This window comes from Primulina huaijiensis, chromosome 10, assembly GCF_012295235.1.
Source record: "Primulina huaijiensis isolate GDHJ02 chromosome 10, ASM1229523v2, whole genome shotgun sequence".
Taxonomy (NCBI): Eukaryota; Viridiplantae; Streptophyta; class Magnoliopsida; order Lamiales; family Gesneriaceae; genus Primulina; species Primulina huaijiensis.
Window position 1 is genome coordinate 1,242,311 of NC_133315.1, and position 18,630 is coordinate 1,260,940.

The 18,630-nt window shown below is 32.6% G+C and overlaps 1 protein-coding gene across 3 annotated transcripts; it reads right to left on the minus strand.

Annotated features, from left to right (window-relative positions):
- Window positions 1–8,439: 8,439 nt before the first annotated feature.
- Window positions 8,440–18,119, minus strand: LOC140986033 (E3 ubiquitin protein ligase RIN2-like). Of its 3 annotated transcripts, none has more exons than XM_073453983.1 (13): window positions 17,965–18,119; window positions 16,349–16,778; window positions 15,943–16,020; window positions 15,420–15,506; window positions 15,216–15,337; window positions 11,368–11,464; window positions 11,179–11,284; window positions 10,655–10,812; window positions 10,374–10,511; window positions 10,227–10,294; window positions 9,915–10,142; window positions 9,266–9,608; window positions 8,440–8,688 (listed from the first exon to the last, which is right to left on the minus strand). In XM_073453983.1, exons 2-13 carry the CDS (start codon window positions 16,586–16,588, stop codon window positions 8,632–8,634), a joined length of 1,722 nt encoding a protein of 573 aa, XP_073310084.1. In that variant the 5' UTR covers window positions 16,589–16,778; window positions 17,965–18,119; the 3' UTR covers window positions 8,440–8,631. The 3 variants fall into 3 exon arrangements, with proteins under 3 accessions (XP_073310084.1, XP_073310086.1, XP_073310085.1); XM_073453985.1 differs by having other exon boundaries at window positions 16,349–16,715; window positions 17,965–18,110; XM_073453984.1 differs by lacking the exon at window positions 17,965–18,119 and adding an exon at window positions 17,643–17,659.
- Window positions 18,120–18,630: the final 511 nt, after the last annotated feature.

The following is an 18,630-nucleotide window of genomic DNA, read 5'->3' on the forward strand; positions in this document are numbered from 1 at the left end:
TTGAAATGTTTATCATATCCTCATTTTTAATATTTTAATTTTTTTTTTTTTTAACCTTAAACTAATGTTTTCTTTTTTTTTATATGCAAGTCTCTTTTACTTGTGAGCGTTGTTACCCAAATTCCACTATCTCTCGATTTACCATCAACTTTCCTCTCTTCGATTCTCCCGACTCCATGTTGGATTTGCTAATTGTATGTATCCATACCTCGGCGACGCGTTAATCATTCATCCAAATTGTCCGATCATCGATTGACGAAAGTTTTGTATTTCCGAATATTTCTTTTTTACTAAAAGCTGAATTTACCATGCGATTATATCACCGGTGTTTTTCTTCTTTTTTTCGGTAAAAAGTTTATATGTTTTTTATATGTAACAGTTGCTTAATTATTGGTCCTGATTTATGTGGGGAAAAAATCCGATTAACTAGTTTTTTTTTCTCTTTGTAAATTTTTGATCATTGATGCTTTTTTTAGTACGATCGTAGTATACAAAATCGTTTGCTTTTGTTGTGAATACGTGAAGCTTTGTTTTTCAGAGTTTTGTTGTATTCTGTTTAATTGTTGGTTCCTGTTTTTTCACATGAGAGCGACCGAATGACGACAGAGTTATATAGTAAAAAATAGTGAGCAAGTTCATGTTTTATTTGATACTTAATATATTAAGATATATTTTTATTGATAAGATATTATAAAATGAAAAATATTGTTAAATAAGCTAAAAAGCGATTGAGGGCGACCGAATGACGATTGAGTGATATGGTAAAAACAAAATGAGCAAATTTGTGTTTTATATCCTATTTACTATATTATGGTACATTTTCATGGATAAAAAATTACGAAATTAAACATAGTGTGAAATAAGGTAAAAATGACTGAGGTCGACCGAATGGCAACTGGAGCGACCGAATGGCGACTGAGTCATATAGTAAAAATAGTGAGCAAGTTCACGTCTTATATTTTACTTAATATATTAAGATATATTTTTATGGATAAGAGATTATAAAATGAAAAATAGTGTGAAATAAGCTAAAAAGCGATTGGGGGCGACCGAATGACGATTGAGTGATATGGTAAAAACAAAGCGAGCTAATTCGTGTTTTATATCCTATTTACTATATTATGGTACGTTTTCATGGATAAGAAATCAAGAAATTAAACATAGTGTGAAATAAGGTAAAAAAGACCGAGGGCGACCGAATGACGACTGGGAGCGACCGAATGGCGACTGAGTTACATAGTAAAAAAATAATGAGCAAGTTCATGCTTTACATGCTATTTAATATATTATGATATATTTTTATGGATAAGAGATATAAAATGAAAAATAGTGTGAAATAAGCTAAAAACAATATTTTATAGTACATCAAGTGGTTCTAGTAGATCACTCATATATCACTTAGTCGCTCTCAGTCGCTATTTGTATTATGATATTATTTTTATATTTCACACTATCACTCCATTATACTATACTAAAATAGAGTAAATAGACCCCAAACGTGACGTTGTTCGCATTTTCTATTATAAGAATCATATATCACTCAGTCGCTCTCAGTCGCTCTTTGAATTATTTTACGTCGCTTTTATATTTTATACTCACACGATTATAATATACTATAATATAGTATATAGTCCAAAAAACATTAATTTGATCACCTTTTATACATTGAATAGTACAAAATATGTTCGATTCATTCATACAAAAACATTAATGTTCAATTACATTCTATGGTCAAATTACTACTACCATCAATGGAAATAATTGTCCATTCTTTATATTCGGATAACCATGTATAAGTTCCTTGTTCATCATTCTTCCACTCTCCATTAGAATTAATCAAAATCTGGATGATCGTCATTCCTATACAAAATAAGCAATAAAGATGTCATAAAAATTAAATGATTTAACATATAATCGGATGACATAACATATCAAAATGGGCGACTGAAAACAGAATTGAGCGACTGAAAACAGAATTAGGCGACTGAACCCGTAATGTTTGGGCGACCGAACAATTAAGAATGAAATATATGAAAAATTATATTTACAATATATACATTGTGATAAAAACCAGTAAATCGATAAAAAAAAATCGAGATGACATTAGAACTTACACCTGATTTAAAATCTATGACAATGTTGAGAAAAATTGAAACTTTTTTTAGGAAACAAATGACTACAATATTTTCTTGCATAATGTAGAGGAAAAAAATTGAAGAGAAGACCAATGAGTGAAGGATAAAGAAAAGAAGAATCCTTGTGAGAAGGATGAGAAGAATAGAGGGAACAAGAATCCATTTCTTTTCTCTCCTTTTTGTTTCTACTCTTCTTTTGTTTTTTAATTAATTAATTAATTTTTTAAGTGGATGTTATTTATCAAATTTTGAATTCTAAAAGACTAATATTTAAAATTAAAATTTACTTAGGGTTAGATTTTAAATTGACACTATTTTATTCTGAGTGTGCGTTTTTTAAAAAATAATTTTTATATGAATATTTTAGATACTATATTAATATAAAAAATAAAAAATGATTTTTATAATAATTTTTTATGTTAAAATTTAAAAACGTATATAAAAATAAAGAATTTATTGAAATATAATATTAATATGATATGTATATTTAACAAAAATAGATTTTCTTGTTTTTTTATTAATTAAAAACTTTAATATTTTTATAATTTAAAAATAAGGGTGTTTGATTTGAATTAGTTTGACTCTAGAATGAAAATTAAATGTTAAAATTGACTTGATATTCCACCATGGATTCGTTTATATATCTCATGGCATGTTAATCAGTTATTTTATATTTATTAAATTAAATTAATAAATATTAAAAAATATTTAAAGATAAATCCTAATTTCAATGATTTGCACATGACTTACTTTTCCCATATGTAAATCCTAATTTCAATAATTTCAATGATTTGCACATGACTTACTTTTATTACGTTATATTGTTACACCTATCAAATTTGTCCAAAAGTATAAGATTATGCAATGTTTCTAACCTATATACCATATATATGAGATTATTATTATTAGCTCATCAGACTTCTGTGACATAAATTAAATATTTTACTTATTTGATCAGAATACTGTCGGACCGTATTCGTCGTATTTTACATACTGCTTCTTACAGTCTAACCACACAATCACAACAGATGGTTCCTAACTCAGATCTTTTCGACAGCACTTAGCACAACCATGTGTCGTTTACTATCCCAGGGTGTATAATAAATAGATTTAATTTGAAAATAATTCATGAGAGGGGCAGAAAACCTTAGTTATTGTATTCAAACATACATAATATTATTACATAGTAACTTCTCATAGAGGAGGAGAAACTTGTTTAGCTACTTATAGTAGATGGAATTACAAAACAAATAAATTAAGAGAATTATTAGAATTTTATTGAAAGAAGAAATTGAAGAAATGATCGATATTTCAACTTCTTATGACCTGTATTTATAGAAGCTTCTTCAGATTTTAAACTCAGATTTCAGAATTGTAAAAAAAATTTCCAGTTGTCATCGACAACATTTTTTGGTTGGTGTACCACTAGTTAGTGGTTTGTCATATTGTGGTGGTTGAATGATTCATCCTCCACTAATTGAATGATTGAATCACATGTCTTCTTTAACTTTGTAGGAGAATCTTTTACTTATTATATGGTTTCCGGGGAAAACGTTACTTGTGTGGTTCTTCACCACTTGAACTTGTATATGTTGTAAGCTTTCAGTCATATATCTTACCTGAAACCTTTTCCGAATTCTGGCTTTTTCTAGTCAGAGCATTTTGGGCAAATGCTTTCCTACCATCTTCTAACATGAGCCATGTTACAGAAATTTCGACTAGTTTTTTGGCTCCCCGATAGCTTGCTGTTTCACAAAAGATTTTTTTTCTTTTCAAATATGTCTTCTGCAAAACTTGCCGTTTTTCCTATCATGGTATTTAAAAAAAAAATCCATTTACCGAGTTTTGATAAAAACTTAAATAGAAACTTGATTTTGTTCGGCTGGTTTTGAAACTTCACTGAAAAAGTAAAGTTCCATAATATCTTAATTGGACAAAAATTCATTGTTTGCCCATGTTTCATGAATAACTTCCTCGATCTATTTAGGTAGTGCTGAAATTTCTGGGAAGATGGGTGATGTAGTATAAACCAAGGCAAGAGCCCCAAATTCATACCATGACTTGACCTCCTTGGGATAGGAATTCGGTTTCATCCATGTCTATGATACTTTCCTGGTATATTAACCTGACTTGTGATTGAGTTAATTCTTATTCTTGTTTTTAATTTCTCACAAGTCTATTGATATACCTGAAATCGATAAATTATAAATTCGTTATTACTAACCTTAGTTTTTCCCTTGTCATTTTGATGTCCAAGGTTGATCTCTTTCTCTTCAATCCACGGGGTGAAGGGTTGACTTGATGAATCGAGATTAGAATATGGAGTCTCATCTTTTGCTTGAGGCGACTCATTTAGATATGATATCGACATAGGAGGACGATTACTTACCGCCTAGTCCACTAAGCAGCGCCTAGGAGTTTTTTTAAAATTAAATTTTGTAATATTTAGTTATATTATATATTAATATATTTAAATTATTATTTATTTTTATTGATATTAAATCATTGTTTGATATAGGTGTGGTGAACATGATTAATAAAAAAATAAGATGAATTTTTGATTTCAAGATATTAAATCATTGTTTAAATTAACTCATTATCAACAGCTGCCCACACTGAGCATTAGCTAACTTCGTTAATTGAAGAAAAGGAGAATCACTAGCTGCCCACACTGAGCATTAGCTAACTTCGTTAATTGAAGAAAAGGAGAATCACAATAATGATAATAAGTTAATTTAAACAATGATTTAATATCTTCAAATAAAAACCTTCATCTTATTTTTTTATGCCCACATTGGACCCAAAAAAAAAAAAAAACACACACACATATTATAGACCCAAAAATTTAAATTTTTATCTGTTAATATTACATGTCTAGCTCCCCATACTAAACCTTAAAAAACAACAATTTTTTCCTTAATAACTTATAGATCCAAATTTTAGAATCAAACTTTTAAATTTTTATGTGATGTTACTACCAGACAGATAATGTGTAACATTATGTACAATGCTTTCTCCTCATGAGTCACGAACTTCATATGCTTTGATTAACAATCATTCTAATTCATATTAATTACTATTTCATCTTCCATATTCTCAACAAAATCCAGAATTTCATCAAATTTTAGGTTCAATTTTTCATTCAATGTTCTTCGATCATTCAATTGTTTTTAAATTTTGTGTCTTTTTTGTAATCGAGAATGAATTCATGCTTATTTTTTAACAGTACAGTTTATATTTTCTATTACATTTTGTTTTGATTGCGGGTTATGTACACGCTGTTTTTCGTCATTTTATGATGTTTCCCATCAACTGACATTTTCTTCTGATCATGTGTAACTTTTATTCAAACCTTAGAACACGTTCTTTGTGGCTGGCGATTAACCGATGTCTTTTTTGCTATATTAATTATTATATATTGTTGTTTGCACTGAACTATTATCTTTGCTATGCCCCTTTCTTCTCCGGATACAAAATAATTCTCATGAAGTTTTTTCACTCTAGACCGAGATAAAAATGAAGTATGATGTGTTAGGATAAACTAACAAATCATATTTTTTTGGACTTTGGTTTATGACCTATTAAAAATTACTTTTCATTTTTAAAAATGTATTTTTAATTTGAAAAAACCCAAAAAAATTATAAAACAAAAAAAAATTATATAAAAAAATAAAAGCCCTAGCCGTGCCTAGAAGTCCTGGCCGACTAACACTTTTTTTAAGCAGTATTTTTAGAAAATGGTAAAAAACACTAAAAAATCTGATATTTTTTTAAAAATAAAAAATGAAAAATCACTTTCTTTTCTTAATTTAGTCGTCTATATCCTTATATAGTATAAAATGATCAACATGCTCTTTGATTAATAAAATTAATGTAATACAAAAAATTTCAAATTTGTAGATATTTATATAGTGGAAGTCAGAACAGCAACGTGCTCTACAGCCAATGCCATATTGTCCTGTTTCTTCTATAAATGACTACAAACACTTCTTACTTGGTTTGTAGTAAAAGACATTTCATATTAATGGATTTATAAGTTGTTTATCAATAAACTTTTATATCTATCAATATATATATAGATTTGATATGTTGCACACTTAACGTGCACACTTATGTGAGCACCGATAATGTGTCGCTCACTCATTGGATATATAATTTTTCTATATTTTATCACATCAAATGGGTGAGTGACACCTCATCGGTGCTCACATAGGTGTGCACGGTAGGTGTGCAGCATATCAAAACTGATATATATATAGACTCACCATTTGTGAAGAAATTCACAATTGAGTTGAGAGAAAAAATATTATAAAGTGTGTAGATCCATAATTTTGAGAGTTTGATATTTTTATTTTTTTATCATAAATTTTTACTTTTTCATAACAGTATCGATAATAAAAAGATAATTTAAAAAAAATTTGGAATACGAATTGAAACCCATGTTGATATACAATCACAAGAATTGCAGGTACACTATAAATTATAAAATATATAAATATAAAATCACATACAATATTGAACTAAAAAAGTACCCTAAAATAATAGAGAATTTTTTTCTTAAGTTGGTGGATGAAGAAAAGCTTCAGTATCCATCATGCTCACAATCGAAGAAAGCTTCACCGTGCAAATCGCCCCAACAATCACTCCACTCCCAAAAATCCCACAATAATTCCGAATTTTCCCCCAAGTAGTTCGCGCTTCTTCCCGATAATTCTCAGTTTCGGGTTTCTCTGCCTCCTCGAAGCACTTCTCGCCGTCAAGATTTTCCGGCGCCGAAACAGGAGTCTCCGAATCATGCACCGAGTCTGCGCCGTCGTTCAGAATCGCGTGAGTGCAGTCGGAGCATATCGACAGCGTGTCATCGAAATTACTGGGAGCAGAAGTTCGAGATTCACCCCACTCATGGAACGCGGTCTCCAGAGCGGCGATTTTGTTCGCGATGCCGTGCAGTTGGTCGGAATTCTGCGGCTGAGAGGTGACTTCTTCATACGACAGAAGATTCTTCAGGAATTCAATCCGCTTTGCGACGTCGTCGAAGCTGATCCAGTGGCGCGGCCCGGGGAGTGGATCCAGCGGGATGCGGAACACATCGGCGAGTTCCAATTCGAGTTCGCGCAGTTTCTTCTGCAAAATTGCGGATTTCAGAGCCATTTTTCTCCAGCAATTTCTGAAAGTTTGAAGTTTTTTGGTCAGTTAATTTTGATTATCACAGTTATTCTTGGCACTTTTGAGTTATCCATCGCGGCGGTTAATCTCAATTTTTTTTTTAAAAAAAAATTATCCCATAAAAATGGAGGGAAATATTAATGAATTAAACGGGCAAAAGCTCCGTCTATAAAAAAAAAAATTAATTATATTTTTTTAATCATTTTGAATTTTCCGTACACATATATGTTTCTATTTTTTTAAAAGATATGTTTTTATAATCTTAATATTTAAGATCTCTAAAAAAAATCAAATAATACATAATCTTATAATAAGTTTTTATATAAATGTACACGTCACAATTGTTAGTACGAATAATTAGAGGTTGTGTTTGAAGATATGAATTTGAAATCAATAGATTTCGATTATAGTTTTATTTTTTATAATGAAACAATAGATCAAATATTAAATCTACTTTTTCCTTACTTACCATTATTTTTTTATGAGTGAACTACGATTAAAATAGATATTACTTTTCTAACAGTAAAATAAGATTAAAATATATCGATTTAAAATTATCAATCCAAACACAACTATCGATGACTCTTTAAACATTTCCCGATATTTTTGGTGATCAATTTCAAATATTAGATTATTAGTCTTATGTATTTCAACGCGGTTGAAAGAACAAGGTAATCATGCACAACCTATGGTTTCTTATTTAAAACAAAAAAAATAATAAAATAATTGAGAAGTAGACAAGGTTGTAAAAATGCATAATGTGAAATTCATAAGAATTATTATTTGTTAATTATCCTTATTCTGAAAACAATTCATTTTCGTATAAATAATAATTGAGATCGCAGAGAGATCATAGTGACTACCATTTAAAGAACAAAAAGTTTATTTGAATTTATGCATATATACTTTCTTCAAAATACAGCTTAAAATGTATTATTTAGTGGCAATATCCCCTATTTAATTTTTTGACTCATTCTTCGTATCAGAACAAGATTGTTGTTTGATGCAAGTGAATAATAATCAAATATTTGTTACCAAACTCTACTTTTAATTGTGCCTCGATTCATCCTCCATCATCACATTAGCTCGATTTCATCGTATCGATCCGCGATGAGTTCAAGTGAAGCAGAGGCTAACCTTTATTGAAACTGCTTATTTTCATATAAAAGTTGACGTTTACAGATTGTACTTAGAGCAAAGTTTTTACTAAACCATTTTCTATATACAACACAATGAACCTTGAAAATATTTGGTGCAAAACCAGATAAAACTCACCCATTACTAAGGCCTCGAAGAAGAAAATTGTGGTAGGTAAAGGAACAAACTAATGTCACATTTGCAGAAGATTATTCACAGTCACTGTCGCAGAATTTGTCCGCTGCAAATCCTGCGTGCATATTCCAGATCAGTATATTGAAGATTAGATGAACTTTTGAGACAAGGCAATATAGAGAAGCTAACTTAGGATGCACATCATCGTATCATAAAGCATTTTTAGTTTCGACTAAACGGACGCGCTGTGTTGCTGACAGAATCCCGTGGCTCCTATTGTTTTATCTCATCAATTGCATCTTCAATCACTAAGCCCAAAATGTTTCAGGGACAATATGTAAAAAAATCGTATGTTTTTTTTTTCTGTTCAAGAAATACTTCATCAACTGTGTACTGAGTCGTGGAAATTTCACCAACAGAAGTTAAATTCCATGATAACCTCGACTATCCTAATGACCAGGATAGAGGTTCAATATTTGGGGGAAGGTAGCAAATTTAACTCGGAGATGAACCCCAGTAGCCAGGAGTGCTGGAAGTTCTCCCAAACTCAAGTTTCTTTAAAATATGTAATTTTTCTAAAATAGTAGATTTCGTACCCAACATAGATAAAGTCCTCCCATCAACTAAATTTCTATGTTAACTACTCACAAGAAATCGATTTAAACAGTTCAAAATATTGGAAGTCTTTTTACCTGGAAGATTATGTCATCAGGGATGTGTGGCAGAACTTCCCTAACTGTCTCGGCCATGGCAATTATGTTTACTAAATTGTCATTTGTACCAAGTGACGTTGACCTCAAATGCAAACCATCAGAACCTCGAGGATATCTTGCGGAACCAGTAGAAAGGGCTGACCGGGACGTACCAGCCTGAGAGGAATTCGAGGGAAACAAATTCCATGTAGCATCTTCAAGGGCAGTCTGAGCATAAGTTTCTCCTACAGCTGCAAGTTGCCTCATTACCATCTGAACTCGGCCAAATCCAGATGGGCTAGTTCCGTCTAAACCCAACCAACTTGGACCAATTCCTGTCCCACTGGTAGGAAAAAAGGGTAGAAAGAAAAAGCCTTGAAAATAATTACCTTCAATTTAAACAGAAACTAGTGTAAACAACTGAAATAAAACCATGCATAAGCCGGCCCGCCATTTTGGCGGCGGGTTGGGAAATGCGAAACTCAACCCGTCTATTTTACATGGCGGGGGGCCAGCCCACATCTCAAACCACAATGCTATCCGTCATCTACCTACCATTTACATCAACAATAAGCTACTCTGTTCTTTCCCAGAAAAAAACACCCGTATATAATGCCGATAATCACTCAAAAATCAAGAGAACCCACACCTCCAATCACCAATCTCGGCATTCTGAGACTGGTTTGGAAAGACTCCAGGATGCAGGTTATGACCGGGAGGATTTGGCCTATCAATTCCAGTACTCATTTGACGAGCAAGCTCCTCATCTCGTGACATGTCTGGAGTTCTGGTATTTATCCCACTTTCAGCTCTGCCTGTAAAAAGTGGCTTACGACAAGTGGGGCATGAATAACTCTCACTTAAACCTTGGTCCAACCTGTCATCAACAAGTCAATCAAATGCTACATCACAAAGTTACACATGAGACATAAGCATTTTGTATCATCATTTAAAAGCATACCATGATCTCAAGCATGCAAGATGGAAAAGATGACCACAAGGCAGCTTCTTAGCTTTTGCCATTGGTTCCTGTAAATTATGGATGAATCATATACGTGGACATTAGAGACATAACTAGGATAGGAGAAGTATCATGGGTTATAATTACCCTACAAATAGCACACTCATCATCATATGCTCGAAGATCTTCCGATGTTGCATCAGGAAGTGCTCCGTGAAGGGTTCCCAAAGCTATTCGCAGTTTGATGAAACCTCTGACACGTTTCACAGTTGCACTTAAAAGGGCCTAAGACCAATACAAGAGAATATAAATGCAGACAACAGAGGAGTAGAAAAATGAAGTAGCACCCAAATCAATAACAGCTACACCAATTTGAACGAGTAGACTATGTGGAGATCTAATTGCGGTAAAAATTAAAAGAAATTTACACGGATATTCAGGCAAAGAATAGCATCTACAAGATGAAATGCCATGCCATGAAGCCACCAAATATATAGATAATGAGCAAGAGCCATTAACAACGTCATTATGTCCAGGAAAAAACCCAAATTCCGGATGAGCATGCCTTTCCATTCCTCCAACGAACCTGAGAGCATAACACAATGTTAGAATATAAACGACAACAAAAAAAATTTATGATAAAATAAATTCAGTTCATACTTGAGCACACGGAAAAAAATACACTTTTTTTCAAAAATCAATAACAAAAGTGAAACATGGACACGTGTGATCTCATTTGAGTTAACACATGCAACTAGAGGCATTTTAACATTTTAAAAATAGTATAAACACAATCCTAATTGATGTCGTTCAGTACAAGCTCAACGATCAGAGATTGTCATGTATTTGGACATGTCAGTTTGAACTTATAAACTGACATGCTAAAAAATCCTTAATCAAAAGAAAGACAAATTATCAAAATAAAAGGTAATTAAAAGCAATTTCAACCAACCTGTGGGGGATATATCAAAAATTTTAGATAATCGGCAATTAGCACCATCTCCTGCAGCGTGATGCAGCCATATCTCAAGAAACTGAAACCCATGAACCACAATAGCCTACAGATAAAAGTAACTTAACAGTAAGCTAAAATCAAGTGTTCCATATTTCAACGATTTCAACCTTAAAATGTCAAGGCTACCTGTAATGTCTCAAAACCAATGCTAGAAGGCTCAAAAAACAATAACAAAGATATGGATGAACTTGTTACACTGTATAGTGTCAGACACAGCAATATCCTGGAACAAGAGACTGTGGTTAAACAATGCAAATAATAGCCAGAATTGTTTTGCTTTATTCAATTAGTTACAAGAGACTGTGGTTAAATATCTTCACTTAGCAGTTCATCATTGAATCACTAAATTCAGGAAAACAAAAAGCTACCAACACGAGTCACAGCAAAGTAAGAGATGCACTGCACTACAATTTTCACCCATAACTATAAAATATTATCCACTGTCCAACATATTGCATCTCAAGTTGGTACGTATCTGGTTTGATTTCTTGCAAGAACAGTGGAATTTCATGATATACCCATGGATTGAGCCAGACCTTTAGATAACACGCTTTGGTAGATCTACCACTATTTGTGAAGTGTGAGAGCCTTTTAACAACTATCTTGATTGCCCAACGTATTTGGACTAAAATAGTCTTCAATTTCTTCAAATATTTTNTCAAATTTTTACAAAATCTGGCTATCAACCAAGAAATTTTAAATCCTATTTTAAGTCATATAAAAATTTCTTATCAAAAAATGTATATAATATATACAATACTTCAATTGCTCGCACTGTGTAACTAGTAAATATAAATTTGATCTCTCAGTTGCAGGATTAAGGGCATAACTGATAAGTGCAACAATTGCACTTATATTACGATCTTTATGCGTACTTATGTCAACGTTTCGGAGCAGAATTACGTGTTTCTGGTTGTTATTAGTGTCATTCGCAGGGATATCAGTGATACACGCAATTTGGGGCTAAGGACGATGAGGAATGGAACAAGTTGCTAAGGAGAAGTAAAGAGATAAATGTCGGGGCAGAAGTTCACGTGCACCCACACGTTTTCAGAGCGCCCCCGCGCGCTCCAGAGTGCACCCGCACATTTTCAGCGCGCCCCCACGCTCCTGAGACACAAAACATCTTCTCAGGACAAAACTTTGACGTGCACCCGCGCGTCCGAGATGCACACCAACACCCCGGACAGAAGTAAGAGCGCATCCACACGTTCCCGATGCACCCCCATGCGCCCCGACGTGCAGAATACGGATTCTTCGGATTTCCTCGAGTATAAAAGATGCAACCCTAGGTTTGGAGGATATTATTGAGAGCCGCACACACACAGAAACTCTGAGACGAGAGGAGAGCGATAAACTTGAAGAACGAAGACAAAGATCTTGAAGAATGAAGGCGCATATTCCAGAGATGGAGACGCTGATTTGGCTTCAATCCTTCTTATTCTCTCCATATTATCATAGTTATTAAAAGCGCCAGTGCGCCTGAGTAATAACCTAGGCGCAGCACTTGATACAAACGTGTTTAAAGCGCGCCCCAGCCTAGGCTCGAGACATCCAAGAGGCACAGGAAGCGTGCGCTTTAAAGAATTGAGCTGATATTTTGTAGTTAAATAAAAATTAACTCAAGCCCGACCAATTTTTAAGTTCAATTAGCAAAGTCCATAGCTATTTAATGAAAAAAAATCCTATTGTCACTAATTTATACAAGACTTTTTTATCAGAAAGTTCAGATGTTCTCTATGCAAACCTTTGTTGTAATCTTCCCCCTATTGTCAGTCATTTTATTCAATATGAGTATCTACAATGTTTCATCTCCTTACAGTATCATCATTATAAATCTAATAATGTTTTTTAGTTAAATAAAAAAAGAAAACGAAAACCGAAAAGAAAAAACATGGAGACATATTTGAAGAAGGATATACCAATAATACGGGTAATTGTGACACAAATATGTTTTCCATCACAAGGTAAGTTCTTGTCATTCAATGATCTAATTTCTTCTACACTCATGACTCACTATTGTTTTGGAAGATGATGATATGATTTAGATATTTGAAGTTTTTTTCTTAATATACTATAAATTTATGACTTACTAATGAATTTTAGATGATTAATATTTTTTCTAGTTATGATTTATGCTACATTATCTATTAATGAATTTTTATATGTATTGTTTGCTATCTTTGTGAAAAATATTTAATTTGTGTAATATTATAATATAAATTACTTTACATATATTGAATTTTAAAATTTATACCAAATGCATTTTAATTTGATAAAATGTGTGTTTCGTCAAGCGTCTCACGCCCTAGGGTACTCTAGCGCTTTAATGCGCCTTGCGCCCTAAATAAGAACACCCTAGCGCTTTAGTGCGTCTTATGCCCTAAATAACCCGCTTATTATTATATTTCCTTAGTTCGATGTTGCAAACATGTCTAGTTTTGCATATTATTTTGTCATGAACTAATTCATTTGTTTAGAGAACGACGTAATTTAGTCGAAATTATATTTTTGAATCATTGATTTATATATTCAAATTGATTATTTTTTTATTTGCGTTTTCTTGGATTTATTGCGCTTAATTGATTGATCAATAATTAAATTGTTATATTTATTCGAAATTTATTACTCGAGAGAGGAGATTTTGAATAGGAACATATGAAAATACATTGTTAATGTTCATAGAGTTCAGGACGCTTATAACTTTTTTGAAACCATTGAAAGAATTATTGTCTTGTTTATATTATTTAATATTTGATTCTTAATAATGATATTAAATGATTAATTTCTACTTATCATTTGGGAAAACTACTGATCATTTGGGAAAGAGAGTAGGAAGAATTAAGAATTCTTGGTTAGTGAACAGGCTGAACTTATGAATATAGATGTCAATAATAATAATGTAGAGTGGAGACCAAGCGAAATCACACCTCTAAATTATTTCTCCCGTTGATTTTTCATTGTTTGTGCGCTTGACTTTATTTTAGTCGTTAGTCCATACTCCATAATCAAAATTCTTCTTAAATTCTCTAAATAAAGTTCGCCTGTTTTAATTATTTTTTAAATATACTTTAAATATACATTCTCTGTGGGAACAATATCCGTACTTGATCCGATACTAAAACTTGATACCGTACACTTGCGGTAATAACACAGTCAGAAGTCACAATAGATGTTGCAAATGAATCTGAACGATGCAGAATGTTAAGTGCTCAATGGTTCAAGGCATTGTACAAAATGCAAAGGAAGCAATGAGGTTAACACAGCAAGCTGGAGGGAATTTAACAGGCGCAACAGCAATATATTACACTTCTAGAGAAAACGAGGTCAAAGGGAAGAAAGACTAGAACAATACCAAAAAATGGTTTTGAGTACAGGAGTTCAATGGCCTTTATTAGACAGCTGACCAAATTGTCGGCGACACTGAATTTGCTGAAAGGTTCCCTGTCGCAACTCTCGAAAGGTGAACCCACCACTTTTCTCCCTTAAAACAAAGTTACGGGAGTGCAACCAATCTAGAGAAAGACACTACTAGAGTATCATTTCCATGGTAGATGACTAGCAAATCACACATTTCTTTCCATACAATGAGCGGTAGACAATAAGACGACATGAAAAGGTACAACCTTAATCCGAGTACAAGATATTTGTTTTCAGGATGCTTTCAATAAGTCATAAACCTTAAAGCAGTTTAAGAAGCTAAAGTAAGTCATTAAATTTTTCCTTTTCCTCAACACTGGAGACGACATGAAAAGGTACAACCTTAATGCAAGTGCGAGATATTTGTTTTCAGGATGCTTTCAATAAGTCATAAACCTTAAAGCAGGTTAAGAAGCTAAAGTGAGTCGGTAAGTTTTTCATTTTCTTCAACACTGGACAAATATTTAAAGGATAATAGTGCTTGAACGATCCTCATGTTGCTGATGAAAAGTACATTTTTAGATACAAGCACAAAGCAAGGCGTCAGAAAATACCAGAGAACGTCAAGAATGAAAACAAGTAACAACGCCGAATACACACGGAAATATGTCCCTGGAGTAGCAGAAGGAGAAGCATTCAAGCGTTCAAGTCGATCCCTAGCTATTGCTTGAAACATCTGCACAATATGCATGTTACTTTAAAAAAGTATAAGCCATCACCTCTCAGTTAACTGCTGGGGCTTAGAAAATACTAAATACCTTTAAGAAACAAAGCACAGCTAACCAAGTTGACCATAGACCAGCTTGAAATATTGTTGGTGGAACTACTAATGGAAGAAATGTCCCCTGTCAAAAGCACATTAGGCACAGCATTTCAACACACACAAACAAGTACAGTAAAATTCATTATAGGAAAATAGTATCTAATCTGGTTTTTACTTTACAATATTGCATAGTCTATATTTCTATATTTCCAATTCCACAGCAAAGTAATTAGCAAATTAAAATCTTCTGAAGAACAGTCACAAGAGAATCTAAATTAATAATAAGTTCCAAAGGTTCAACTATCTGATACCATTCACTTAACACTGCATTGTTAGGCTTTGAACTTCGTCATAGATTATGCATTTGATAAAGCTTAGACCACAATATCTTCTCATCACACAGTAAAATTTAACTGTGCCAATAGAAAAAAGGCCAAAAGCGAGGCATAAAATCGTAAACCTAATGTCTGTACAATTGCAGCAGAAGAGAACATGATGTCAGTTGCTTAAGAACTTACCTTATAAATAATGTAATTAACAAGGCGCTCAAGCAGTTTTCGAAGTTCAGATGATGACAGCTCCGAGAAAAATAACATCTGCACAAAAGGTGAAGAAAAATGCCAAAAAGGTATATGTTTATTCTTTCCCTATCAATCACAACAGTGATCCAAACCACAACTCATTGATGCTAAAAAAGACCTTCAATTAAAAATTGATATTCTTCACAATATTCCCTCATGCATATTAACTAATATTTTAATGCCATATAAAAATACTATCAGCTAAGCTTAGATCTAATCTAACAGAATGAAAGTCATATACGCCAGTTTCATGCGCAAAGGGTATGCTATTTCCTCGTGAAACAGGTAGGAGAAGTAAGCTGTAAAGCCAGACTATTAATACAACCACATAGGTAGAAGTTACCTTTAGGCCCACCATTACTGTGATAAACAAATTTAGTGCAAAACTGGCCACCAGCACGAGAGTGGTGTATGAACCCAAAAGTAGCTCCAAGGCACTGCTTGCATTCTCAGAATTAATAAGATCATTTACAATCAAGCTATCTGAGTTGTACTTTTCCAAGGACGCATCTGTCCAATACTGGAGCCCAACAATGCTCAAAAAGGTGCAAACAACGGAAGCGGATAGTAATTTCACACCCATGGGAAATATATACAGATCTTCCACGAAAACCCAAAATTACCATGAGAGCAAACCTAGCATTATCCTTGACCAGCAATACCAAACATAGAATTTCAACAGACCGGAGGTACAGAATCCAGATTAAATTCTGCGATCCACAAAAACATCAGTTTAAATTAGCACAGAGATATCTTGGCTGCAACAATTGGTCCTGCACAATAAGTGTAACAAGGAACTATCAGAAACTGATACAAAGCCTAAAGAGTCTTTACAAAATGCAGAACATTCAAGACTCGGAGGAGAATGAAATTGGATAAATGACAAACAGTGGAATCCTGTGCTCCCAAGAACATTATGCACATTCAAACAAATGTATATTACTCAAAGGAATATTCTGAGGATATTATACACCGTATGGTTCTATGTCGAGTAAAACCAGAAGAAATCTTTCAATACTCAATCAAAGAGACCAACTAGCCCCATAACCAATCTATGTAGCCAGATATGTATCAACTATCAATTGGATGTGCTCCAGTCCATGGGAGGTAACTGATATATATCAGACAAGAACTGAAGCCTCGGGTATTAAAACACAAACAATCAGTACAAACTGACCAGGTATGAAAGCAAGTTGATGGAGCTTCTGAAGAAAACAGACCAAAGCAAGAGTTTTCTAATGACCAATGGTAAGGGCATCTATAAGGTTGTTATAAAGTCACAGCCACGCTCAAATCAAAGGGTCAATTCAACTCAAATCCAAAAATTGAAGGAATGGATAGGGAAGCGATGCTTTCTTCACTGGTAGAGATAGGAATTATCAATATTTTAATCATCTACTTTCATACATTCTCCACCACAAAGAACATGATAACGGAGTACAGCGGTTTTCAAATTTCCAAAAACCCCGCAAAACAGAAAATAACACAGGAGCATAAATACATCAAAACTAAAATTTTCAGTGGGAAACAGAAAAGAGGAACACAGAAATATCAGCCAGCGATCACACAAATGCACAGAAAGTAAGAGTTCTAAAAAATGAAATATCACATTATAGTGACGCTTAAACAACCTATACCTCACAAGACAGCATAAATTTTTCTAATGGCAACTCGATCACAATACAGTCAACTGGAGGAACACTCAAGTCAAAACCTAGAGCCAAATCTATGACCAATAAGAAAGTAGAAATAATAACACAAATTTTCAGTTTATGAAATAATAAAGAATCAAGAATTGGACAATAAAATTCAAAATGATTAATTGACAAATTTTTTTTTTCCAGAATTAAACAACCAAATCATGAACGATCGAGATTCATAAACGAATTCATAGTCAAGAAAAAGCAATAATTGAATGAAATTATGCCACAATTCGATGATTAAAGACGAATTTCTTACAGATCACAAAGTATGATCGCAAAACGTCGGCAAGAAAGTAGATTCTGGTAATATTTTCTTCTCGCAGAGATGAATGTTCTTGCCGGAAAGAAGAATGTGACCAAATTGCGGGTCTATACTGGCGACTTTGTAGAAAAAAAATATATGTTTTTTGTTCAAATGTCTTCTTTTTTTATTATTACATTTAGTGGAATAAAAACATTTTAAATTTATAATATTCTATTTTTTAGTCAATTATAAAACCCACACTTATTAAATAATTAATCAACTAGTAATCCTCTCCATATACATTATTCTTTTAATATTTTTTATAATAAATTATTTTTGTTACAAGATTATATTAAAATATAAAATTTTAGAGATGTTTTTTGTGACATTTTTCGATAATTAATCAGAATAGTCATTTATATCGGGTAAAATTTTGTTATATCTATCGTGATACCGTAAAATATAATAAAATAAAATTTGACACATTGTTGACAATAAGAGTCAACATCTTTACATTATCTCAAGCCTACTCATTTAACTACAAAAATTTAAATTAAAAAATAACTATATTATTATTATTATTTTTTTTATTTATCATCATATCCTTCAATATTTCTATCATATGAGCAAAGTTATGCCTAGCTATGCTCTTCCCAATCAATGATTAATTTTTAAAAT